The sequence below is a fragment of the Microcaecilia unicolor genome, chromosome 11, assembly GCF_901765095.1.
Source record: "Microcaecilia unicolor chromosome 11, aMicUni1.1, whole genome shotgun sequence".
Taxonomy (NCBI): domain Eukaryota; kingdom Metazoa; phylum Chordata; class Amphibia; order Gymnophiona; family Siphonopidae; genus Microcaecilia; species Microcaecilia unicolor.
In genome coordinates this window covers 100,940,514-100,967,205 of record NC_044041.1, presented here as the reverse complement: position 1 = coordinate 100,967,205, position 26,692 = coordinate 100,940,514, and the positions used below count along the sequence as shown (strand labels likewise).

Below are 26,692 nucleotides of genomic sequence, written 5' to 3'. Positions count from 1 at the left end.
CCAGTCGCGCTCCTTCCGTATGGCATTTGGGGCAAGCGCCATCAGGCGAGATCCCCATATGAAATGCTCTGCGGGGTGGAATGTGGGATCTCATGGCAAATTTGTATTCCATTTCAGTATAAGAGGTCCTCTTGGAAACTTTGTGTATTGATACAATGTACTCTCAAAATAGTTGGGGGGGTCACTGATCTTTCCAATTCAGTACTCCAAGCGTGCGCCAGACCCCGAAAATCTGATTACTACTACTACTACTTAGCATTTCTATAGCGCTGCCAGGGTTACGCAGCGCTGTACAAGTTTAGCATGGGGAAGGACAGTCCCTGCTCAAGAGAGCTTACAATCTAAAGATTACAAACTATGTAGTCAGTGTAGGTAACTTACAACTTATGTGGTCAGTGTAGATAGCTTACAATCTAAAGGTTACAACTATGTAGTCAGTGTAGGTAACATGAATGGGGAAGGTGGTTAGGCGCCAAAAGCAAGGGAGAAGAGATGGGCTTTGAGTAAGGACTTGAAGATGGGCAGGGAGGGCGCATGGCGTATGGGCTCGGGAAGTCTGTTCCAGGCATAAGGTGATGCGAGGCAGAAGGGGCGGAGTCTGGAGTTAGCGGTGGTAGAGAAGGGTACAGATAGAAGTGATTTGTCCTGAGAGCGGAGGTTGCGGGTGGGAACATACGGGGAGAGGAGGGTAGAGAGGTAAAGGGGGGCTGCAGATTGAGTGCACTTGAAGGTCAATAGGAGAAGCTTGAACTGTATACGGTAGCGGATCGGGAGCCAGTGAAGCGACTTGAGGAGAGGGGTGATATGAGAGTATCGGTTCACACGGTAGATAAGACGTGCAGCGGAATTTTGGACAGATTGAAGGGGGGATAGATGGCTAAGCGGGAGGCCAGCGAGAAGAAGGTTGCAATAGTCAAGATGAGAGGTAACGAGCGAGTGGACGAGAGTTCGGGTGGTCTGTTCAGAGAGGAATGGGCGAATTTTGCTAATATTATAGAGGAAGAAGCGACAGGTCTTAGCTGTCTGCTGGATATGGGCAGAGAAGGAGAGGGAGGAGTCGAAGATGACTCCGAGATTGCGGGCTGAAGAGACTGGGAGGATGCGGGTGTTGTCAACAGAGACGGAAAGTGGGGGTAGAGGAGAAGAGGGTTTGGGTGGGAAGACAAGGAGCTCGGTCTTTGCCATGTTCAGTTTCAGATGCCGGTTGGACATCCAGGCAGCGATGTCTGAGAGGCAGGCCGAAACTTTGGCCTGGGTTCGACTGTGATGTCGGGAGTGGAGAGAGAAAGCTGGGTGTCATCAGCATAGAGATGGTACTGGAAACCATGTAATGAGATCAGCGAGCCCAGGGAGGAGGTATAGATCGAGAAAAGAAGCGGTCCAAGGACAGATCCTTGAGGAACCCCAACAGAGAGCGGGATGGGGGTGGAAGAAGAGCCATTAGAAAATACTCTGAAGGTGCGTTGGGAAAGGTACGAAGAGAACCAGGAGAGGACGGAGCCCTGGAACCCAAATGCGACAGTGTGTCAAGAAGTAAATTATGATTAATGGTGTCAAAGGCGGCCGATAGGTCAAGGAGGATGAGGATGGAATAGTGACCTTTGGATTTTGCAAGGAACAGGTCATTGCAGACTTTAGAGAGTGCTGTTTCTGTTGAGTGTAGTGGGCGAAAGCCGGATTGAAGCGGATCGAGGACGGCCTGAGAGGAGAGGAAATCAAGGCAGCGGCTGTGGATAGCGCGTTCAAGTAATTTGGAGAGGAAGGGTAGAAGAGAGATGGGGTGGTAGTTGGAGGGACAGGTGGGGTCAAGTGAAGGTTTTTTGAAAAGTGGTGTGACTACAGCGTGCTTGAAGGTGTCAGGGACAGTAGCAGTGGAGAGAGAGAGGTTGATGATGTGACAGATTGAGGGGATACCTGTAGGAGAGATGTTGTTAAGCAGATTGGTGGGAATGGGATCAGAGGAACAGGTGGTGCACTTAAAGGAAGAAAAAAGGCGAGCAGTGTCCTCTTCAGTGATCGCAGGGAAGGAGGAGAAGGAGGCCAGGTTAGGTTGGTTGTGGGTTAAGAAGTCACAGGGAGGAGAAGGCTTTGAATTCAAGGTTTATCTTCTGCACTTTATCGCGGAAGTAATCAGCTAGTGTTTGAGGAGAGAGTGAGGGGGGGGTGGGAGTGGAGGGTACTTTAAGTAGGGAGTTGAGGGTGGTGAAGAGGCGACGAGGGTTGGAGCCAAGAGAATTGGTTAGTTGAGAGTAATATTCCTGTTTGGCAAGGAATAGGGAGGACTGGAAGGAGGAAAGTATGAATTTGTAATGGGTGAAGTCTGACAGGGTGCGAGATTTCCTCCAGAGTCGTTCAGCAGATCGGGTGCAGAAGCGAAGGTAACGGATGCAAGGGGTTAACCAGGGCTGAGGATTAATGTGCTTAGTGGGGCAAGAGACAGATGGTGCTAGGGTATCCAGAGCAGTGGAGAGAATTTCATTGTAGGTAGAGACAGCCTTGTCGACGGATTCGGAAGACGAGATGGAAGGGAAGAGATTGGAGATGTGAGAGGATAGGGTAGGGGGGTCGACGGCTTGGAGATTCTTGAAGGCAGTGGTTATAGTTGGGCGAAGTTGAGGGGGAGGGTGGTGAAGTGTGAGGGTGATTAGGTGATGATCTGAGATTGGAAGGACTGAGGTGCAGAAGTTGGAAGGTGAGCAGGAAGAGAAGAGAATGAGGTCGAGACAATGGCCATTACGGTGAGTAGGGGTGGTAGAGCATAGTTGGAGGTTAAAGGAGGATGTCAGAGAGAGGAATTTAGAAGCGTAGGAGTGGGATGGGTTGTCAACGTGAATATTAAAATCACCAAGAATGAGGGATGGAGATGAGGGATCAAGAAAGGCGGTGAGCCAAGCGTCGAAGTCAGTAAGGAATGAAGAGAGGGGCTTATCAGGGGGGCGGTAGATGACTGCAACTCTGAGTGCTGTCGGGTAGAAAAGCCGGATGGCTTGAGTTTTGAAGGATGAGAAGCAGTGAGACTGTGGCAGGAGGAGGGGTTGAAAACTACAGGAGGGTGAGAGAAGAAACCCAACGCCTCCACCGCGTGCATCTGGACGGGGAGTGTGGGAGAAAAGATATCCTCCATTGCATAGGGCTGCGATTGAGGCAGTGTCGTTGGGGGTTATCCAAGTTTCAGTTAAAGCGAGTAGTTGAAGGGAACGGGAGATGAATAAATCGTGGGTGAAGGAGAGTTTGTTGCATACTGAGTGGGCATTCCATAGTGCACACGAGAAGGGGTTCTTCAGTTGTGTCTCGTAAATGTCTATGATGTATGGATAGCGAGACTTTAGTTTGTGATTGAAGGGAGTATGCCGAGGATAATTCCTCTTGTATGTCTTCTGTTAAGCATTCCCAAGGCGGGCTTTGTATATAATGTCTCTATTGCAGATAGTGTATATAATCAGTCTGTTTTAGAGAGAATTGTTTTTGTAGCTCTGGAAAGGTTTTTACTTGTCTCTCTTCTGTCACTGCTTGAAGGATGTAGATAAGTCCTCCCCTCCACCACCGGCGGAAGGTTGGATACAGCGTGCCTGGTGGGAATCTAGGGTTATCACAAATCGATATGAATGGGGTGTCCGTCCCAGAGAAATGGTGGTGTCGGCACATCCACTGCCACACCGCTTTTGCCGTCGGGAGTATATGCGTTCTTTGCAACTCCTTAGGCATTATGCCTCCGACGACATGCAGGACGCAGCTGAAATGCGTTTCTCCCATCAGTTCCATCTCCATTTTTGTTGCTGTGAAATCCTCAGTGGATCTGTACCAGTCCGAGATATGTCTCACTCCACTAGCTACTGTGAGAAGTCTAATGTTCAAAAGTCCTAGCCCACCATATTCCCGGGGTGTCTGCAGGACTGCAAGTGGTATGCGTGCTTTCCGGCCTTTCCAGAGAAATCGTTGTGGGTATTTTTGTAGCGGCTGTTCATCTTCTGATTTTAGGTAGAGTGGTAAGGTGTGGAAAATGTAGAGCCATTTTGGCACAATCACCGTATTATACAGTGATATGCGTCCCGTTAGAGTTAATGGATAGGCCTCCCATAGTCTTAATTTAGCGCATGTGGACTCCAATAAGGTGCTGACATTCTCCCGGTAAAGATTGGCTAGATCTTTCCGAGCACTCTACCAAAACCCTCATCCACACCCTTGTCACCTCTCGTTTAGATTACTGCAATCTGCTTTTTGCTGGCCTCCCACTTAGTCACCTCTCCCCTCTCCAGTCGGTTCAAAACTCTGCTGCCCTTCTCATCTTCCGCCAGGGTCGCTTTACTCATACTACCCCTCTCCTCAAGACCCTTCACTGGCTCCCTATCCTTTTTCGCATCCTGTTCAAACTTCTTCTACTAACCTATAAATGTACTCACTCTGCTGCTCCCCAGTATCTCTCCACACTCGTCCTTCCCTACACCCCTTCCCGTGCACTCCGCTCCATGGATAAATCCTTCTTATCTGTTCCCTTCTCCACTACTGCCAACTCCAGACTTCGCGCCTTCTGTCTCGCTGCACCCTACGCCTGGAATAAACTTCCTGAGCCCCTACGTCTTGCCCCATCCTTGGCCACCTTTAAATCTAGACTGAAAGCCCACCTCTTTAACATTGCTTTTGACTCGTAACCACTTGTAACCACTTGCCTCCACCTACCCTCCTCTCTTCCTTCCAGTTCACATTAATTGATTTGATTTGCTTACTTTATTTATTTTTTGTCTATTAGATTGTAAGCTCTTTGAGCAGGGACTGTCTTTCTTCTATGTTTGTGCAGCGCTGCGTATGCCTTGTAGCGCTATAGAAATGCTAAATAGTAGTAGTAGTAGTAATTTGAGTTCCTAGGTATTTGATCCTCTCCCTCGCTTGGGTTATAGGGAGATCTTCCGATTCTTTTAATATCTCTTCAGGATATATGTCTAGCACTAGGGACTTGCTCATGTTTAAGGTAAACCCAGAGAGTTTCCCAAATCTCTGTATCAGGTGGAGGAAGCTTTTAAGAGAACTGCGGGGTTGCGTCATAATAATCATGAGGTCATCCGCAAAGGCAAGTGTTTTGACTAATTGTCCCCTCACCCTTACTCCTGGTATGCCTATTGCTCGTTTGAGTGTTCTTAGTAAAGGTTCTAAAGTCAGGATGAACAAAGCTGGGGATAGGGGGCACCCTTGCCTCGTGCTATTTCAAACGGGTGGCCTTTTATGCCATTCACTAATACTTCCGCACTTGGGCTTGATTTGGGCCTCTATTGCTTTGTAGAATCTCCCCTTAAATCCCAGATACTTCAATACAGCGAACATGTATTTCCATCCTACTTGGTCGAAGGCTTTTGTGGCGTCTAATGAGTAAAGGGATGCTGGGATTTCTGATAGCTGACAGGTTGACATAGCTAGTAATAATTTCCGGACATTCTTGGCTGCTTGCCTGTTTTTAATGAAACCCACTTGTTCTTCCTCTATTAATCTAGGCAGGATTTCCACCAGGCGATTAGCCAGCACTTTAGCCAAAATTTTCAGGAAAAACTCAACACCATGGTTTAATGAAGAACTGAAAGAACTAAAAACACAGGTCAGAAGACTAGAAAGAGCATGGAGCAAGAAAAAAGATGAACAGACCCTCAAAGACTGGAAACAATTACAAAGAAAATACAAATACAACATCAGACAAACCAAAAGAACGTACTATAAAACGATAATAGGACCAAACTACAAGGATACACACAAACTCTTCTCACTCGTAAACAAACTCCTAAATACTACACCGGTTACCTCTAATAACACAGATACTCCATCTGCAACCAACTTAGCGAAATTCTTCGACGAAAAAATTATAAAGCTCCGACGCATGATACCCACCAAAACCATCGTATACACAACCATCCTTGAATGCCTAGATCCAAAACCTGGTGAACACCCAGCAGACAGATCATGGATCAACTTCAACAAGATCTCAGTAGATGATCTCTCACAATGGCTTAGAAAATACGCCAAGTCTCAATGCAAATTAGACACGTGCCCTACTAGTCTAATAAGAGCCGCCCCCAAACAATTCAAAAAAGACATCACGAATCATGTAAACCACAGACTCCAAAATGGTCTATTCCCCTCGGATAGAGGAAACATCCTGCTCACTCCGCTGCCAAAAGATGCTAAGAAAAACACAGTGGACCTAACCAATTACCGCCCAGTTGCATCCATTCCGCTCATTACCAAACTCATGGAGGGCATAGTGACAAAACAACTTACTGAGTACCTAACTAAACACTCAATCCTAAACGAGTCCCAATCAGGATTGCGAACAAATCATAGCACCGAAACAGTACTAGCGTCTGCAATGAACACATTCAAAAAAACAATTTCAACTAGTGGTAACATATTCCTACTACAATTTGACATGTCTAGCGCCTTCGACATGGTTGACCATGGAATATTACTTCATATACTAGAATACTTCGGAATCGGAGGCCCAGTTCTCAAATGGTTCGAGGGATTCCTCACCACCAGATCTTACCAAGTAACAATGAATGATGAAAGATCACCACTATAGATACCGGAATGCGGAGTTCCTCAAGGATCCCCCCTCTCACCAACTCTTTTCAACCTAATGATGATACCATTAGCCAGACTCTTAGCTAATCAAAATCTTAACCCGTACATATATGCAGACGATGTCACAATCTACATCCTGTTCAAACATGATCTAAATGAAATCACCAACGAGATCAACCAAAGCCTCCGAATCATGCACTCCTGGGCAGATTCCTTCCAGCTAAAACTCAATGCAGAAAAAACTCAATGCCTAGTACTCACTTCCCAATACAACACAAACAAATACTCCACTATAACCACACCATATTGCACTCTTCCTATATCAGAAAATCTGAAGATCCTTGGAGTCACCATCGATCGAAACCTCACACTCGATACCCACGTGAAGAACACGACGAAAAAGATGTTCTACTCTATGTGGAAACTCAAGAGTGAAACCTTACTTCCCGAGAAACATTTTCCGTACCCTAGTACAGTCAATGGTAATATGCCATCTGGACTATTGCAACACACTGTATGCTGGCTGCAGACCATTAAGAAACTCCAAACAGCCCAGAATACCGCAGCCAGACTCGTATTGGAAAAACAAAATACGAAAGTGCGAGACCCTTAAGAGAAAAACTGCACTGGCTCCCTCTTAAGGAACGCATTGAGTTTAAGATCTGCAAGACCGTACACAAAATCATTCATGCAGATGCACCACTCTAAATGTTAAACCTAGTGGACCTACCACCCAGAAACGCCAAAAGATCAGCCCGCAAATTCCTCAATTTGAACTTCCCCAGCTGTAAAGGAATTAAATATAAGCAGGCATACGCCACTACCTTCTCGTACAGGAGTACACAGCTATGGAACGCAGTGCCAACAGCCCTGAAAACCATGGACAATCTTAACCAACTTTTGCAAATCCTTGAAGACATATCTCTTCAACAAAGCCTACAAAATGAACCCTTAATGACACTATCACCACCAACCCACCTAAGAATTAAAACATACCCTACACCACCGTACATAACCCTTCCTTCTCTTATCCCTCTTCCATCTTCTGCTTAATATTGATCGTATCTAGATCCTGTCATGACGATGTCATAACAACACTCTGTAAGCCACATTGAGCCTGCAAATAGGTGGGATAATGTGGGGTACAAATGCAGCAATTAATAATAATAATATTCAGTAGGGAAATGGGTCTGTATGAATCGGCCTCATTACCCTGATGTCCAGGCTTTAATATTAAGGTTATTAGGGCTTTGTTGCTGTGTAAGGGAAATCGGCCGTCCTCAATGACCTGTTCGTAATACTCGCAAATTGGCGGGTAGAACGAATTGGGTAGCATTTTGTAAAATTCTCCCGTGTACCCATCTGGGCCTGGTGCTGTTCCCCCTGGCATATGTTTGATCACTGCTTGTATTTCTTTTGTTAGGGGTTGTGCTAGCTCTATTTGTTCTTTATCTGTGAGTCTCGTAAGGCCCGCTTGATCTAAAAATTTTTGGATCTCTGATTCCTTGGGGGCCTGCCTTGGGCTATATAAAGAAGCGAAGAATTTTGTGAGTGTTTCCGCTATCTTCTGTCTTTTATTTTGTATCTGGCCTGTCTCATCTTTAAGTGTCTCTATTGGTGTTCGTGGGCTCCATGCTTTGATCAATTTTGACAGCATGGTGCCGGACCTGTTTCCATAGCGGTAAAGTCTGAATTTCTGGTAGGCCAGGGATCGACTCGCATGTTCATGTAGGAGGGCGTTGAGAGTCACCTGTATGGCCTTCATGCTCTCTCTAGTTTCCGCTGATGGTTGCGCCAGATGGCGGTTCCTAGCCTTCCTCAGGTTTTGCTGTAGCCTCACTATGGCAGTAGTATGTTTTTTATTTCTCGCGTGGACAAATGCTATCACTTCCCCTCTGAGAACTGCTTTGGCTGCATTCCAGAATATATCTGACTGATCTTTGTGTTGTTCATTATTATGTACATAATCCTCCCATTTTTGCTTTCTATGTTCCTGAAACTCTCTATTTTGTGCTAAGTAGGTTGGGAAGCGCCATCCCCTCTTCTGCTGATAGAATAGGGGCGCCTCTAAATCCAGCCATACTATTCAGTGGTCCGACACCTCCTCTGGACCAATTGTCGCAGAGGTTACCCATGAGAATGCGGTTTTCTCTATCAGAATATAATCTAGCCGAGAGAATGTTCCGTGTGCGCTTGAGCGATGTGTATAATCTCGCTCATCGGGGTGTAGGCAGCACCATGCATCAACCAGATTTAATGTGCGCTGGAAGGAGGTCAGACCCTGGGACCTAGGCTCTCCTCTGTGTGCTGCTTTGGGTTCGGAGCAATCACATTGGGGGTCCGCTACTAAATTGAAATCTCCCATTACCAATAAATGTTGGGAGTGGAAGGGTAGACATAGTTGTGTCATTTTTGCCAGAAATTGTTTGTCATATGTATTTGGCCTGTATACTCCTAAAATCAGGAACTCCCGATGTTGTAACCATAGCCTTACTAGAACATAGCGTCCCTGAGGGTCAGCTTTCACCAATTCAAATCTGGAGGACAGCCCCTTACGGATCAGCAGCGCTACCCCGGTCTTGCGGTTTCCAGAGGAGGCCGCATGTACTTCACCCACCCATTGCCTCTTGAGCTTTAAATGTTCCTCTATTTTAAGCCTGGTTTCTTGTAAGCAGCATATATCTACTTTGTGCCTCCTCAAGGCTGCTAATATCATGGTTCACTTATTTGGCGTTGCAATGCCCCCTACTACTACTACTACTACTACTACTACTATTTAGCATTTCTATAGCGCTACAAGGCATACGCAGCGCTGCACAAACATAGAAGAAAGACAGTCCCTGCTCAAAGAGCTTACAATCTAATAGACAAAAAATAAATAAAGTAAACAAATCAAATCAATTAATGTGAACGGGAAGGAAGAGAGGAGGGTAGGTGGAGGCGAGTGGTTACAAGTGGTTACGAGTCAAAAGCAATGTTAAAGAGGTGGGCTTTCAGTCTAGATTTAAAGGTGGCCAAGGATGGGGCAAGACGTAGGGGCTCAGGAAGTTTATTCCAGGCGTAGGGTGCAGCGAGACAGAAGGCGCGAAGTCTGGAGTTGGCAGTAGTGGAGAAGGGAACAGATAAGAAGGATTTATCCATGGAGCGGAGTGCATGGGAAGGGGTGTAGGGAAGGACGAGTGTGGAGAGATACTGGGGAACAGCAGAGTGAATACATTTATAGGTTAGTAGAAGAAGTTTGAACAGGATGCGAAAACGGATAGGGAGCCAGTGAAGGGTCTTGAGGAGAGGGGTAGTATGAGTAAAGCGACCCTGGCGGAAGATGAGACGGGCAGCAGAGTTTTGAACCGACTGGAGAGGGGAGAGGTGACTAAGTGGGAGGCCAGCAAGAAGCAGATTGCAGTAGTCTAAACGAGAGGTGACAAGGGTGTGGATGAGGGTTTTGGTAGAGTGCTCGGAAAGAAAGGGGCGGATTTTATGGATGTTGTAAAGAAAGAAACGACAGGTTTTGGCGGTCTGCTGGATATGAGCAGAGAAGGAGAGAGAAGAGTCAAAGATGACCCCAAGGTTTCGAGCTGAGGAGACAGGGAGAATGAGAGAGCCATCAACAGAAATAGAAAACGGGGGGAGCGGGGAGGTGGGTTTGGGGGGGGAAAATGAGAAGCTCGGTTTTGGTCATATTTAATTTCAGGTGGCGTTGAGACATCAGGCAGCAATTTCAGACAAGCACGCTGAAACTTTGGTTTGGATGCAAGGTGAGATATCAGGGGTAGAAAGGTAGATTTGGGAGTCATCAGCATAGAGATGGTAGGAAAAGCCATGGGATGAGATTAATGAACCAAGGGAAGAAGTGTAGATAGAAAAGAGGAGGGGACCAAGAACAGAACCCTGAGGTACGCCGACAGGCAGAGGGATAGAAGTAGAAGAGGATCCACCAGAGTGAACACTAAAGGTGCGGAGGGAGAGGTAGGAAGAGAACCAGGAAAGGACAGAGCCCTGGAATCCAAGTGAGGACAGGGTATCGAGAAGTATGCTGTGATCGACAGTGGAATTAGTGTTTATAAATGCTTTCGGGCTTTTCTATCAGTGTTTCTTGTCTTTCCTTGTGCCTCAGGTGCCCAGCCTCACCCGAAGCAGTGGTATAGGTGGCTCTCTCCCAACCCCCATGTCCAGCTAAGTGTGGCGGACCCAGCTCTGACCGTGGCTTCTGCAATTGTAACTGATTCCACTCCTCTCCTTGTTCCATATTTATCCCTGCCCCCGTCCCCATCCCAAACCCCCCACCCCCTTCTCTTCTCCCCCCCTATCCTATCTGCCCTCTCCTAATGGGAAGGGAAATAGAGTGAGATCAATGATGTGGCCCCCACCCCTCCCCCAGCGCTCTACTTAGCTCATTATGTCCAGCGCTCTACATCCAATCGCCATTGTTTCTGAGGTTACAGACAGTTCTTTGGTTTCCATGTTTAATGTTCTTGGCCGTGTGTTTTGTGTTTCATCATTTTATCTGTGTCTCTGTCAGCCACTGTTGTGCTTCTGGCGCAGATTGAAAAGTGCGCCACTTGCCTTGGTGATGGATTTTCAATGTGGCTGGGTAAACCAGCATAAATCTTTGCTTGGCCTCCGAGAGCGTCTTACACACTGGCCCATAGGCTCTCCTTCGCTCCTGCAGGGCTTGTGAAAAATCTTGGAATATCTTCACATGGGAGCCTTCAAACTGGAGATCCTCTCTCTTTAGGCGGGCCCCTCGCAATATTTCCACTTTGTGAATAAAATTATGTACCTTGAAGATTACTACTCTCGGCCTCTGCGGATTGTCCGTCCGGCGTCCCACGCGGTGCACGCGTTCTAAGCACAGCGGTTCCACGTTGTCTGAGAGGGCGAATTGGTCTTTCAGCCATTTTTCTAAATTGTTTGATAGTAGGTGCTCCGGCACTGTCTCCGGAACACCTATAATGCATAAATTCGCTCTCCTCGAGCGGTTTTCTAGGTCTTCGAGTAGTTGCGCTTGTTTTTGTGTTAACTGCTGCAACTCTTTAATTTGTACCGCTGTTCTGGGCCCTTCATCTTCCAGCGTCGATACACGCTGCTCTAACTCGCCAGTTCGGCGTGTTGTGTCCTCCAACAAGGATTCTACTGAGGTTAGCTGGCTCATAATCTGCTGAAGTTGTGAAGCCATCGCTGGCTGAACCGCCTCCGTCAGCTGCTGTATTTGGGGGTCGGAGAACATCGGCGTCTGCGGCTCTAGTGCGGGGCTCGCCGCCATCTTGCTGTTGGTCGCGCGAGGCCTGTTTGTCTCTTTTTTTTTTTTTTTTTTTTTTTAACTCCTTTTGCAGGCATTGTTGCTGGTGAGCGCGTGACGAAGTGATCCATGCACTCGTCCGCACTCCGAAAAGAATTTGGGGTTGCTCTGTGGATGCTTCATCAGGTTTTGCCGCCGGAGAAAGGGTAAGGGCCTAAGAGGTGAGCTTTTCACGTCTTCTCGCCTCGACGCATCACGTGATCTCCCTCCAACTCCACTCTTATAGGCCCAGTTTTTTTCTTTAGTTCCAGGCTGCACCTTCATAACTTAATATGTAAATAGTTTCAGGTTAATTGACTTTCAGGCCTCGGTTATTTGAGTCCCTATTTACCTATTATTGTTTTGGTGAGCCTGGTAGCTAGAGATTCCTATCTGTGAGAATACAACAGCCTGCTTATCCTCGGAGAAAGCAAAGTTACTCCCCTGTAGCAGATGTTCTCAGAGGACAGCAAGCCAAGTATTCCCACATAGCCTCCCACCACCCTTTGGAGTTGTGTTCTTTAGCTATTTTACATAACTGAGAAACCCATGCTCATGCCTTGGGCGGGAAAGCAGCAGTGCATTTACTATGAGATGCTGCTAGAAACTTTTACATTAATCTCGCTAGTCAGCGTCCGCACTGGGCTCCATTGGATGATGTCGTCCATCTGTGAGGATATTTAGCCTGCTTTCCTCCAAGAACATCTGTTACAAGTGAGTAACTTTTGGTTTGTGGTTGGCCCTGCAGTTCTAGCTTTAGACATCTTCCCTAGGTGTTTTGAACGTGTATGTATGTTTGTCTTATATACCTGGTTGCACTATGTAAATGATGGAAATAAATAACTTCTAAGAAACAAAATGTTAATTTCAAGCTGGTGCCATTACTCTATAACAAAATAATACTCCAAACAAAACCCATTTACATTAGGACTTGGGAATTAGGAAATATGTCTAAGTAGTAGTAGTAGTAGTGATGCTGATTACTGTTGATCAAAAATAGTTAACCCCTCATGGAAAAGATGAAGTATATTTGAAGGTTTGAACAAAGCTAATGGAAGTGACCATTTTAGAAATAAAGTCTCAATAATTCCACAGCAATCTCCACTTATGAAGGCTATCTGTTGTGAGTCTAAGCCTTTTTTTTTTATTTTAATACAAATTTGAACTATGGTTTTTGATGTATATATTGTCTCCCCTGGAATAACCTACTAACCCCTCTTCTGTGAAGGCGTCACAGTTGTGGGTGTGCCTGTGCAGAAAACCAGTTGTCCAATGGGAAAATGGCATTACAACTGCTGGGTGTGACTTGGGGAGGGGGAAGAACTGATACTTGGCAGAAATCTCTCTATAAGAGATGAGACTGTGGGGTGTTAATGGCACTTGTCTACTTTGTAATTGGAGGTGCTCATCAGATATTAAACATATGTTCCTGCTCAAAGAGGCTGTGTTGAAATGAAATAAGGATATTATGTTATCATGAGAAATGGCACATTCACTGTAGCATATGGTTCTGTGAAAAATCTTTTACATACATGCTTGGATTCTCTCCAGCTTTTTCTAGTAGCCTGTTTTCACTTTAAAAATGTTTAGTTGATGGGATTTGTTAAACCTGGCATCAATCCCCAGGTACTTACAAATGAAAGAAAATAGTGCTGAATCTCAGTGGATGCCGATTATGATAGTGTTAGAAGCATGAGGGTTTGTTTGTTTTTTTTTAAGTATCTTTATTATGTCTTGGTGCATAGTGATAACAAGATAAAGTACAAATGCATGTCCCCGTCAAGGGGACTTCCGCTGGTACAACAATATACAAAATGAAAAGCCTCTAGACATGTTTATCACAGACTAGACTTAATGCCTATGGCTTATAGTTATGTAAGACACCTTTGACTTTTTGGTTATAGTTAAACTTCCCACCCCTCCCATCCCCCCACCCCCCTGTTGACATCTGCCAATAACCAGTCAAATCTATTCTCTCTGACTTCCTCTTGGAGATTCCGCTCACTCCCCTCTCCAGAGTGTTAGCTTAGCATCATTCATACTTCAACTATTATCAGACGAGGGGTCCAGCAACAATGCTTCAGCCTCAGGGATTCTACCCCATATCATTCGGTATTGTTTCAATCCTGGAGATGCATGGAGTTGTATTGTCTTCATTACCCAGCTAGCCATTTCTCTCATCAGGCCCATCCACACTTTGAGCTGGGGAGGGGCATTATCTATCCATGACATCAGAATACACTTTTTGACCAGTATGGTGGCCACTATTATGAACTTACATTGGGCCTCACTCAGCCCTTGCTCTCTCAGATTCATCGAGCTGCCCAAATATGTAACTGAATAGGTCCATTCAAATTCATCCTGCACCAAGCGTTCTATATGTTTAAGGGCATCCCGCCAAAGCTCACCCAGCTTAGGGCATTCCATAAAGGAGTGCAATAGTGTTCCCACATGCGCTCTACATTTCACACATAGATCATCGGGCCATAACCCCAGTGCTTTCCCTTTTGCCCTAGAGATGTGAACCCTATGCAAAATGCGAAATTGTATCTCCTGTAAAGCAGCATTTGGTGTAACCTTGCAAAGCTCTCCAAAGGCCTTTCCTAATTCTTCCTCAGTTACTGTGCCCTCAATTTCCTTACTCCAAGTGTTCGCTAATTGCTGCAGGTACGTGACTTGTCTATTGTCCCTGATTATCTGATGCCACGTAGACAGCTTATTTAATATGGGTGGCACCTGCATAAACACCGAATCCAGTTTACCAAAGATCACCTGGCCCCCATGTTTGCGCTCTATTGACAATACATAGTCCCTGGCTTGCAAAAAGGCAAAAAATTGGGTATTAGGGATGTTCCATGCGCGCCTAAGCTGTTCGAATGACGGGAAAGTTTGCTCTCCCACCCGGCGGAATTCCCCAATGTATCTACATCCCTTTGCTCTCCACGTGTGGAATACCGTGGTTCCAAGACCTGCTGGGAAGTCCAAGTTTCCTGTCAAAGTAACAAAAGGACCCACTCCTCCCCTTGTTCCACCCAACTCTCTCCACCATTTCCAAGCCCTCTGCAATGCAAGCAAATATGGATTAATTTTTACCCTTCCGAAGCCACTAGCCTGTGCCGTGTCTATGATTACAAATGGATCTAGAGGAGCACACCAACTCCCCCAGAAATCTTCCGGAGAGAAGGTCGTCCCCCCCGGAATGTAACTCATGTATCCAGCGCATCAGCGCTGCCACATTGTATGCTCTGAGATCAGGCAGCCGAAGGCCCCCCTGTGTTTTATCCAGGACCAATTTAACAAATGAAATTCTGAGTCTCTTCGCATGCCATATAAACGAGGTGATTAAACTGCGATATTGACTCTCCTCCCGTTTGCGAACCCACAATGGCACCATCTGTAAAGGGTATAATACTTTTGGTAGCAGTACCATTTTTACTAGAGCCACTCGCCCCATAAAACTGACTGGGAGATCTTTCCATTTGCAGCATAACTTCTTAATGGCTTCCAATCTTTCCACTACATTTTTCTTATACACCCATTCTGCATTCGCACTTAAGTATACTCCCAGATATTTAATCCCCTCCCCGGCCCATCCCAATGGGAAGTCTGACATCTGTACACATGCACAGGGGTTACTAATTGGGAGCGCCTCGGATTTTCCAAAGTTAATGCACAAACCCGAAAATTGACCAAACTTTTTAATAAGGTCCATCACTTGGAAGCATTATCCACCAACAGCAACATGTCGTCAGCGAACATATTTATGCGGTATTCCCGACCTCCTACCTGTACCCCTTTCAGATTTGGCTCCTGTCTGAGTTTAGCTGCTAGTGGTTCGAGGGTGAGGATAAACAGAAGAGGCGACAGTGGGCACCCCTGTCTGGTGCCTCCCCCCAAGCGCACAACAGGTGTCAACATATCATTTATTATAATTTGGGTAGTGGGATTACTGTAAAGTGCCTGAACCCACTCCAAAAACTCACCCGTAATCCCGTATTTTTGGAGCACCCAAAACAAGTATTCCCACACTACCTTGTCGAAAGCCTTTTCGGCATCTAAGCTTGCGATAATCTTGTCCCCCGCTGTTTTACTACCCTCCAACAGGATGCGGCTGACCTTCAATATGTTGGCTGATGCGAATCGGCCCTTTACAAAGCCCACTTGATCTTGATGCACCAGATGTGGCACCACTGCGCCCAAACGCGCCGCTAATACAGCCGCCAAAATCTTAATGTCCTGATACAACAGGGATATAGGGCGGTAAGAGCCCACAAACTCTACATCCTTACCAGGTTTTGGTAGTACCGTGATGTGCACATGGTTCAGAACTGTGCCCATGTCTCCCGAGACACGTACTTCATCACACATGGCCACAAATGAAGGGACTATCTCACCCTGCAGTATTTTATAGAACTCTGTCCCCAGGCCATCTGGTCCGGGAGCCTTTGCTAATTTCAATTGTTTTATGACATTCAGCACCTCCTGACCCTCAATCGGCCCATTCAGGCTAGCCACCTGTGTCACTGTAAGGGATGGCAATCTCAGCCCTGCAAAAAAAGCTCTCGCAGCTGGCCTCCAAGAAGGAACCCTTTGCGTAGAGGGAAGAATAAAACCGGACAAATTCTTGTTGAATCTCTGCCCTTCCCGTTTGTGCTTTACCTTGTGCATCCTTAATTTTACCTATATAACTTTTTCCGCTTCTTTGCCGTACCAGGGACGCTAGCAGTTTCCCCATTTTGTTGCCCCACCTGTGCAGTGGACAACCTCTCCCCCACTCCCTCCCCCGTCCTTTGCCCCCCTGCCTTCCAAACTCCCCCAACCATTCGACACATTCAGCCTCCCCCCCCCCCATCCACACCCACTGCCACTTCGCCCCACTCATTTCCCTGAACACTAACTCCCCTGGTCCCTTGAGCTTACCCGACCCCCCCCTTACAAATAGCTCTCTTATAACCTGCTATGTGCATCTCCTGCTTCTCCACCCATGACACCCTGCCTATGTCATGCAGGTCATTGCTAAACAAAATAACTTTGAACTGAAGTCCCTATAAGTAAACCGTTAACAATTCTCTCACTTATGGTACTTATAACATTTGAAACATGTAAACATAAACATGTAAACATAAACATAACTGGGCTCATGCTAGATATTCAATTACATGTTGAGAGACTCAGAATACTTGCGGTCCATATCTGAATGCTATATGCTTCAGTCACTGCAGCTTATCTTGTCTCGCACCACACAGCTAGAGCCGTTAAGGTATAGTAAAGACCTCGAGGAGGCTCCCCTTGCTTCCGGGCCAACAAAGATGCCAACCCGCTGCTTAGAATGCTTCTGCTCATCCCGGCTCCTGCCAGTTCATCTCTGATAGGCATCTCTCATTGGTCTGCTCCACTGATCTGCAGAGGTCCAACACATGCAGGGAGCCTCCTTCATCTAACTTAGCTGGTTGTGGGGCTTTGCACAATGTCAACTGCTCATTGCCCTCCAAGACTGTGGCCGCATCTTCTGTATCCCAAAACTAAGGAAGAAATAGTAAGAGAGAAACTGGAAGAAGACATTCAAATCTGCATGCGCTCCACATAGTTCCCTAGTTCTTTAGGATCTGTGAAGAAAAGCACTTTGTTGTCCTGCATGATCCGCACTTTAGCGGGGAAAAGCAGAGCGAACTTTACTCCTTTCTCATACAGCCGCTTGCAATGCTGCCCCATCTTCCGACGCTGTTCTGTTACTGCAGCAGAATAGTCTTGAAACAGTAGGATTCTGTTCCCCTCATATTCCAACTCCCCTTTCTTCTTCCGGAACGCTAGCAGAAGTTTCTCCTTATCAGCGTAGTTAAGTATTCTGGCAGTGACCGTCCTGGGGCGCGTGTCTTTCAGTGCACCGAGTCTATGGACCCGCTCAACCTTCAGTCCTTTCTCAGGCCCCAGCTGTTCTGGCAGCCACGACTCCATGAAATACCATAAGTCTTTCTCGTTCACTGTCTCAGGGAGTCCCACGATTCTCACATTATTTCTTCTGCTCCTATTCTCCAAATCATCTAGTTGTTGCTCCAGCTTCCCGCATTTCTGTTCAAGTGCCACCAACCTTGTGTCTGCTGCCTCTGCCCTGTCCTCTTGCCTGGAGATTCTTTCCTCTGCTTGTTGCAGCCTCGCGCCCTGCCGCTCCACTGCCTCTCTGATTTGTTCCACCGATGTTTAAAACTTGGATAACTTTTCTTCCAGAATTGTGGTAACTTGCTGAATCAAGTCTTTAAAGGCGTCTGCTGGCTGGTTGACCTCCCCCGTGGCCGTATTCACCGTCGCCATTTTGGCGTGCGCTTCCACCTCGCGGGTCTTTTTAGGCCGCTGATTCTTAGCGGGCATACCCGTCTCCCGTCCTCGCTGAGCTGCCAATTAGGGCACAGATGCGCTGCCCTACTCTTCCGCCGCACTGATCACCACTTTTTCTAACTTGAGAGAGATTTTTTTGTGGGTGAATTAGCCGATTTTTGGGGGGAGCGGAGCCGAATCGCGTGCATCCGATCAGCCGCGTTGCATCATGGGACCCCTCAGCATGAGGGTTTTTGAGCAGTAGTCATCCAAACATTTTAAAAGGCTCTCAAGTTCAAAAATGCTTAGAAAGATGTACTCTATCACTGCCCCATGTCAGCTCCTGACTTGGAGATTTTTCTGAAACAGGCTTATGAGTATTAATAAATGAACATTTTTTTAAATTTCAAGATCTTGGGGGATAGCAGGGATAGTGATGGGTGGTAGGGACTGCTAATGGATAAAAGAGGAAAAAAAATGTATGGAGACTTTAGAGTCAATAGTCCTGCTACAGTAAATTGGATACTGTAGATGGAGTTATTTCTCTAACAAGACAGTTAGTTTAGAAAACCAGTTTATACTAGGCAGCCTCAGTACCAAAATCTTTTAGAAGTAATTTTAATTTTTAATGTTTTTGTAGTTGTATTGCAGTGTGAGCCAGAAATGTCAACATGGATTGTAAATGCTTCAGCTGTAGGTGAGGCTTACTCTGAATCTCCCAAAGTGCTGCATCGTGACGTATTCCCGGACGATATACTAGTGAACTCTGCACTGAAGTATGTTCTTTGTTTTCAGAACATACTTAAATTTGTGGAATTTATTATGCAAAATATCTAAGATTATCTTTGACTAACATGACTCAGAATAACAAACATTGTATTTCCCCTTTATCTTTCCTCTCTGATAATATCCCATACATCATCAACCCAGGTCCTGTGTACACTCCACGACGGACATCTCTGTTCCCCCAGTGCGATATGCCTACTTTGATTCCATCCATCACAGCATTTTATTGTGCCCCCTCTTTGTAATTCACTCATTCCTACCCCTTAGGATGGAACTATTTTTCAAGATTCAAAATGACTCTAAAATTTCATTCTTCAGGCTTACCTCTCCTACTGTTAGACCCTATATAACATGCACTCCACTGGCAGTCTGCTCGCTGAGCAAACACCATCTACTTTATCTTCTACAACCCCTCCTTTCTTTAATCATACTTCTTTTCATTACTGAATAATGTTTAGTATTTTAATTTTATTTGTAAATATACCACCTTTCCTCAGAGGACAAGTAGGCCTGCTGTATTCTTGCATCTGGGTGATGTAATTCGACGGAGCCTGGTGCAGATGCTGACTAGCGAGATGAATGTAGAAATGTTATAGCAGCATCCCACCGTACATGCCCTGGTGCCGTGTTCCTCAGTCTTCATTTTTCCGCGGAACAAGGTGGACACATCATTGTGTTTTTTCCTCAGTGTATTTTTTCTCTACTTAGCAATACCTTCCCTTGTGTGTATTTTTGTCCCTTTTCCAAATATTTTATTCTCCTTGCTCTGCCCATAACCTCCAGGCCCAGTATTTTCAGCCTTGCCAGTCTCGACCACAGAAGTCCCAGCCAGCTTTTTAGTCGAAGCAAGGGACGAGCTTTTGATTGGCTACAGGAGAGCATAGCCGCCCTCGCAAGTAGCCGTCCCAAATGGCCTACTGATAGGAGGGAGGCTAAATTTCTTTTCCAGCACAGATGCCCCCTTTTAACCTACAACCAGTGGGTTCTTCAAATAGTCTGTCTCGGGGTATTCCCTGCATTAGCATCGAAGATTACCAGATTGCCCACCAAGAGCATCGTTCATCAGCTCTCGGCACAAGAAGGTACTTTTAGAGGACATTGTCCTTCTGCAGGCCAATGCAGTCAAACCCGTGCCACAAGAGGAAAAATGGAAGGGATTCTATTCCAGGTACTTTGTGCCCAAGAAAATGGGAGGATTTCATCCCATCCTAGACCTAAGGGCCCTGAATGAATTCCTGGTAAAAGAAAAGTTCAGGATGATTTCCCTGGGCAACCTTCTCCTCATGATTCAGGAAAAAGATTAGCTGTGCTCTCTGGATTTGAAGGATGCCTATACCCATATTTTGATACTTACCAGTCACAGGATATATTTCAGATTCCGAATAGGGATACACCACTACCAGTATTGTGTTCTGCCGTTTATTTATTTTCAGCACACACTATATACTGCAAGTGATCCCTGAGACTGTGGTATACGCTTTCTGTTACATGTACTTTACACTGTCCCAAAAAACAACAAGGCAAATGATCTGCAAAATCCAATATGGAAAAAGAAGCCAGCAGATCAATATAACATCAGAAAGATTTTATTGAAGATACCGCATGTAAACAAATTGCCCGACACAGGCCGTGTTTCGCCCACCAAGGGCTGCGTCAGGGGCTAATTTGAAACCTTCTGAAAGGAGCAACTCTAAAAACGAAAACTTGTGGTGTATAATTGGAAAAAACCAGCGCATACAGCAGATGCCTAAAATGATGTGACTCTTAACACAACGCAAGCAGATGCACTGCTGTCAAACCTGGTTATTCTTATTCAAATGGACAGTCAGGTTGCAATGTTCTGTGTAAATAGGCAAGGGGGTACAGGATCCTACCCCTTTTCTCAGGAGGCAGTGGGGATTTGGCAGTGGACCCTCCTTCACAGAATGGTCCTCCGTGCCATGTACCCTGAAGGAAAAGGCACCTGCTTGGCAGACAGACTTAACAGGGTTTTCCTATCGCAAGAGTGGTCTCTCAACATAGGTGTAGCCTGTAAGATCTTCTGAGTGGATTTTTTTGCCACTCACCTCAACAATAAAGTCCCCTAGTTCTGTTCCAGGCTCAGATCACATGGCAGATTAGCATCAGATGCCTTTCTCCTACATTGGGTGAAGGTCTTCTGTATGCATATCCTCCAATATATCTCATAAAGAAAGCTTTGTTGAAACTCAAGCTAGACCAGGGAACTATGATCCTAATTGCCCCTTATTGGCCAAGGCAGATATGGTTTTCTCTTCTAAAGTTATCCTCTGAAGATTTGTGGAGATTGGAATGTTTCTGACCCTCATTCTTTCTGCATCCCAGCCTCCAATCCCTGGTCCTCATGACTTAGATGTTGAGAGCATAGAATTGAAATCCTTAGATTTACCGGAGACTGTCACACATCTGGCTGGCTTCCAGGAAAGACTCAACTAAGGTGTTATTTATTTAAGTGGAGGATTTTTGTCGTCTGATATGAGGGCAAGACCTTAGATCCCCTTACTTGTCCCACTCAAAAACTGCTTGAATGTCTCCTGTACCTCTGAGTCTGGTTTGAAAACTAACTTTGTCAGGGTTCATCTCAGTGCAGTTCAATGCTTATCAACAATTAGAAGGTAAGCCCATCTCTGTACAGCCCTCTAGTTGTTGGGCTTCATGAGAGGTTTGATATTGACAAAGCCCCCGTCAAACCTCCAACTGTCATTGGATCTCAACATTGTCCTCACCTACTGATGAATACTTCTTTTGAGCCACTTGATTCCTGCCATCTGGTGTGTTTGGCGGTCACTTCAGCTTGCAGAGTCAGTGAACTTCAGGCCCTAGTAGCTGATCCACCTTACACTAGGTTTCACCACAGTAGAGTAGTTCTCTGCACGTGCCCTAAGTTTCTTCCTAAGGTAGTGTTGGAGTTCCAGCTTAATCGATCAGTCATTCTGCCATTGTGTCCCAAAACCATATGCCCATCCTGGTGAGAGTGTACTGCATATCTTGGATTGCAAGCAAGCCTTAACCTTCTATCTGGTGCGGAGTAAAGCCCATAGATGGTTCACCGAACTTTTTGTTTCTTTTGACTCAAATCACATGGGGGTAGCTATTGACAAACGCACTATTTCTAATTGGCTAGCAGATTGCATCTCCTTCAAATGCCCATGCTGAGCTGACTCTTGAGGGTCCTGTCAAGGCTTATAATGTCAGAGCCATGGCAACTTTGGTAGCCCATTTCAGGTCAGCTTCCATAGGGGATATTTGCAAATCTGCAACATGGTCTTGTAGGGAGCTTGGGGGGGGGGTCTGGCCCTAATGTTTTTATTTTCAGAGCACCCCTCTGAATAATTAAACAAGAATTGCCTATAAGATTTATTTCATCCCCCCTCCCTAATTATTCTGTGTGCTGTTTTCAATCTTTGCTAACTAGATTAGGCTGTAGGGTGACATTGTGAAATTGTGCAAGGAGAGCCATGTGACCCACATTTCTCCTGACTAAACTGGACCAAAAAAAAAAAACATGTTTATGCATTTAGCATGTTGGGCAAATGATGGGAGAAGGGGAAGTGGACCTTACACTGAGACACAGATGGAGTGTGAGTTGGAGATGGTTGTAGAAGCTTGCTTAAGATTATGGAGAGGGAGGAGCATCATGAGAATGGAACAAAACTGTTTTTCTCCAAGGACGAGCAGGCTTGCTTATTCTCACAAGTGGGTAGACGCCGTTGCCTGGTCTGGCAAATATATTATAGAAAAAACTAGAGTTTTAAAGAGCACGAGCCACGCTCCACCATGTATGAGCGAGTGCCTTCCCGCCCGCTGTGTGAACGCGACTCCCTCAGTTTTGCTTTTTCCTGTGAGGAGCAGCTGCTTTTGGGGTGTTTCCTCACACACCAGGTTTAGAAAAATTACATTTTCTTTTGAGTGCCTTCGACCTTTTTTTGGCCTTTCCCTCGCTTTGTTTTCCTTTAAAAAAAAAAAAAAAAAAAGCCTCTAACTCCTAGTAGTTTGCACACTTTTTAAAATTTTCTTTCTTTTTCGGTGTGGGTCGTGTTTCTTCTTTTTGTGCCTTTGCCCTTTTTTTCTGGCACCATCGCGTCATTTGATTTGGCCCGTGAAGTTTTTCCTTCCATGTCCACGAAGACTCCTGTGGCTTCGAGCGTTGTATCTGGGGTAACCGGACTATCTCGGGGAAGGACACCCATTCCTGGTGTCTCCAGTGCCTTGGGCCTGATCGTAGCCCTGCCAACTGTGTCCTCTGCCTTCATATGAAGAAGAGAACCCAGGTTTCCCAGGAGGCTCAACGTGAGAAGATTTTTGAAGCCAGGTCTGGTGCATCGGCATAGACATCGAGTGTCTCACTAGCATTGGGAGTCAAGGTGTAGGCATGGCTGCTTCGAGACCCCGAGACGCTAGGAGTAGTGAGGTGTCGAGTGGGTCTCGAGTCCTCCTGCTATGCAGTACCCCCGGGCACCATCCATTGTTGGACCCGACCCAGAGGCAACGGGAGGATTCGACATTGGCACTGAAGAGGATGGGTGACATGCATCAGGTGAAGGCCAAGAAGCGCCGTCACTAGTCTCCCTCAGTCCATGGTGCTGGAAGCCCACTTGAAGTCAGCCTCCATTGAAGAGATTTGCAAGGCATCTCACTACTTCCTTGAGCAGGACACCCGATGTGACAGTTGATATGGACAGTCAGTGTTGCAGAAGTTGTTTGGGGTCTAGAATCCAACTCCACCCTCCTGTTTTATTCTGTTCCAGGCTGCACTCTCATTCAGATTGTATATAGTTATAACCTGAAACTATGTCCGTTGCGAGGCCCAATTGACCACTGTTTGTTGTTTTGGGTGAGCCTGGATGCTAGGGATTCCCCACTTGAGAATAAGCAAGCCTGCTTGTCCTTGGAGAAAACGAAGATACTTACCTGTAGCAGGTATTCTCCGAGGACAGCAGGCTTCTTATTCTCACAATCTTGCCCACCTCCCCTTGGAGTAGTCTCCTTGCATATTTTGATTTTTTTTTTTTTTACTTTAGTGTTAAATGGAGGGAGTCGCATTCACGCTGTGGACAGGAAGTCACTTTCATGGTAGAACGCAGCTCACGGGGTCATGTGATGCCTGCTGCCTGAGAGGACGTGGGGGAGAGTGGCTCCTCGGGAGATCGGCTAAAATCAGCTACAAATAGCTGTATTAATTGATTCAAACTGACCTTTGAGGGTGAGGAGCGATCAAACAAGGAAAAAGAGTCCAGAGAACGCCATAATTCCGAGCGGGATCCTTGAGGTATGCCAATAAAGCCGCAGCGGGGAGCTAAAGCTTTGGACGCCTCGGCGCAAAAGAAAATGGCGGAGTCCCCGCCACAGCGAGCGCGGAGCGAGCCTGACACGCACACAAGAGACTGGATCGAGGAAATCACGCGCTCGGTGTCGGAGGCTCTAGAGAACCGGCTGGGCAAGTTACAAACAGCGGTGGATGAAATCAATGGCAAATTTGATGCACAAGCCCATCGCATTGCCGAGGTGGAGAAAAGGGTAGCATCGGGAGAGGATGATATGCGGAGTATGGCGGCCCAGATTTCAACGCTCCAAAAGGAAACAGGAGACCTACGAGACCGCATGGAAGAGCAAGAAAACAGAGCAAGGAGAAATAATCTGCGAATTGTTGGGCTTCCCGAGGAGGTACAGGACAAACTATGTAATTTGTTTGAATCCTGGCTCCCGGATCAGCTGGGCATTGTAATGGACAAAACGAAAGCATGCTGCGACAGGGCACACCGGATTGGGGCGCGAGCTGAAAGAAATGCCAGAGCTCGAACGGTAATCGGCCATTTTACCAACTGGCAGGTGAAAGAGGAGCTATTGAGGGCCTCTCGCGCAAAGAAAACACTGACATATGAAGGCCACAAATTGCTTCTCTTTAATGACTACTCCACGAAAGTGGCATTGCTAAGAAAATCTATGGCGCCCACGTGTACAGACTTGCACAAAAAAGGAGTCAAGTTTGCCCTTCTATATCCGGCAAAACTGAAGGTCTGGCATGAAAATCGGGTGATGTATGCCAGCGATCCGGGAGAAGCAAAAGCGCTAATGGAGAAAATCAACGGGAACGGAGCTCGTGGGGAGGAACAAGATCCGTGACTGAAGTGAATCGGTACGGCAGTGGTACCGGAAACTTTAATTACAAGTAACCGCATGTGCTCCTATAACACTACTGGGACTAATCAGAGATCTGAGTAATCGGACATGCTACTCGGTGGCATTGAACTGTAAGCATCAGCTGTTACAAGGAGAGGGAAGTGGTGTAACAATGGGGAACCTGTTTGGTTTATGTTAGATTTTTTGAGATGTTCTATTTCGGTTGTAGGCATATGGAGGGAGGGGTAAGTTCTGTAAATGTAATAGGAATGGGTTTAAGCTGAGTTATTAGAACCCCAAGTTATGGTCAGTTTAATGTTATAACACTCTTGTTAAGGGGAACTCCCGGGGAGGCACTTGATGTTCTGCGGATATCGGGTAGGAGAAGGATGGGAGATATAGAAGGGAGGGGATTGAATAAGGGGAAGGAATGGGGGGGAAACGGGGGGAAGGGGAGGGGGGAAGGGGTCTGGATGCAGAGGGTGAGGGGTGTGGATGAGATGGATGTATGTGAGGAGTGGGAGGGAAGAGAGAGGAGGGGGGGCTAGGAGGGGGAGGGATGGGAATAAGATAAGTATAACATCTGTGATAGTCTGTTCCATTGAAAAGACACAGGTAGACGCTCGCTGGTCAGGCTGGGAGGCTGGCGGGACGTATAACACTCAAATCTATGTTACAGACCATATATATTTGGATCATGGTTAATTTAAAGCTAATTACTCTTAATGTAGATGGCATGCATTCACCAGTTAAGAGAACTAAATTGCTTTCCTGGTTGCGGAAGGAGGGAGCAGATATTGCCTTCCTGCAAGAGACCCACCTGTCAGCGATAGAACACCAGAAACTACGAAGAAGCTGGGTGGGGGAGGTGGAATACTCATCATTCAACTCCAGGCAAAGGGGAGTGGCTGTGCTAATACACAAAGATATACCCTTTAACACTCACAAAGTAATTCAGGACAGAGAGGGGAGGTATGTGCTCATCCTGGGCGAACTGTGGGGACAACACATACTCTTGTGCAACATTTATGGGCCAAATACCTATTCTCCCCAGTTCTTCTCAGACATTGTGGCCAAAGTAGTGACCTTTCCGGATTGCTTGGTAGTGATGGGGGGAGACTTCAATGTAGTGGCAGACCCTTCCATTGATTGTAAACCCCCAAGACTTCGAGGAGGGACGTGGGAGAACAAAGGGGTGAACTTTGTGGCCTCTCAGCTGGGACTTGTGGATATTTGGCGTCTGTTACACCCACATGATCAAGAATATACGTTCTACTCACACCCGCATAATGTGTACTCTAGGCTGGATTATATGCTAGTTACCACTTCCTGGTTGCACAGATTATCTAAAGTAAGCATTTTAGACACAACACTGAGCGATCATTCCGCAGTTACTCTGAATATTTCATTTGCGTCAGAACCAGAAGAAAGGGTGTGGAGATTTTCCCCAACTCTATATAATAACAGAGAGTTTCACGAGTTTCTAAGAAACAGGTGGCTCGAATATCAGAGACACAATCAGACATCAGGGGTGGACGCGGGCACATATTGGGAGGCCTCGAAGGCAGTGTTACGAGGTGACATCATAGCATATACAGCAGGGCAAAGGAGAAA

The 26,692-nt window shown here is 46.2% G+C and overlaps 1 protein-coding gene across 4 annotated transcripts in view; it reads left to right on the top strand.

The window, feature by feature from the left end:
* Positions 1–26,692, top strand: part of ACSBG2 (acyl-CoA synthetase bubblegum family member 2) — a 246,519-nt gene that overhangs the window by 30,534 nt on the left and 189,293 nt on the right. Inside the window, exon 2 of one of the 4 annotated variants that reach the window (XM_030218098.1) lies at positions 18,795–18,930. The exons of 2 other annotated variants lie outside the window; for them this stretch is intronic. In XM_030218098.1, coding sequence (XP_030073958.1) covers positions 18,818–18,930 — 113 coding nt within the window. In that variant the 5' untranslated portion in view covers positions 18,795–18,817. Of the gene's footprint in view, positions 1–18,794; positions 18,931–26,692 lie in introns of those variants that run through there. One more of the 4 variants, XM_030218099.1, reaches the window with a different exon arrangement.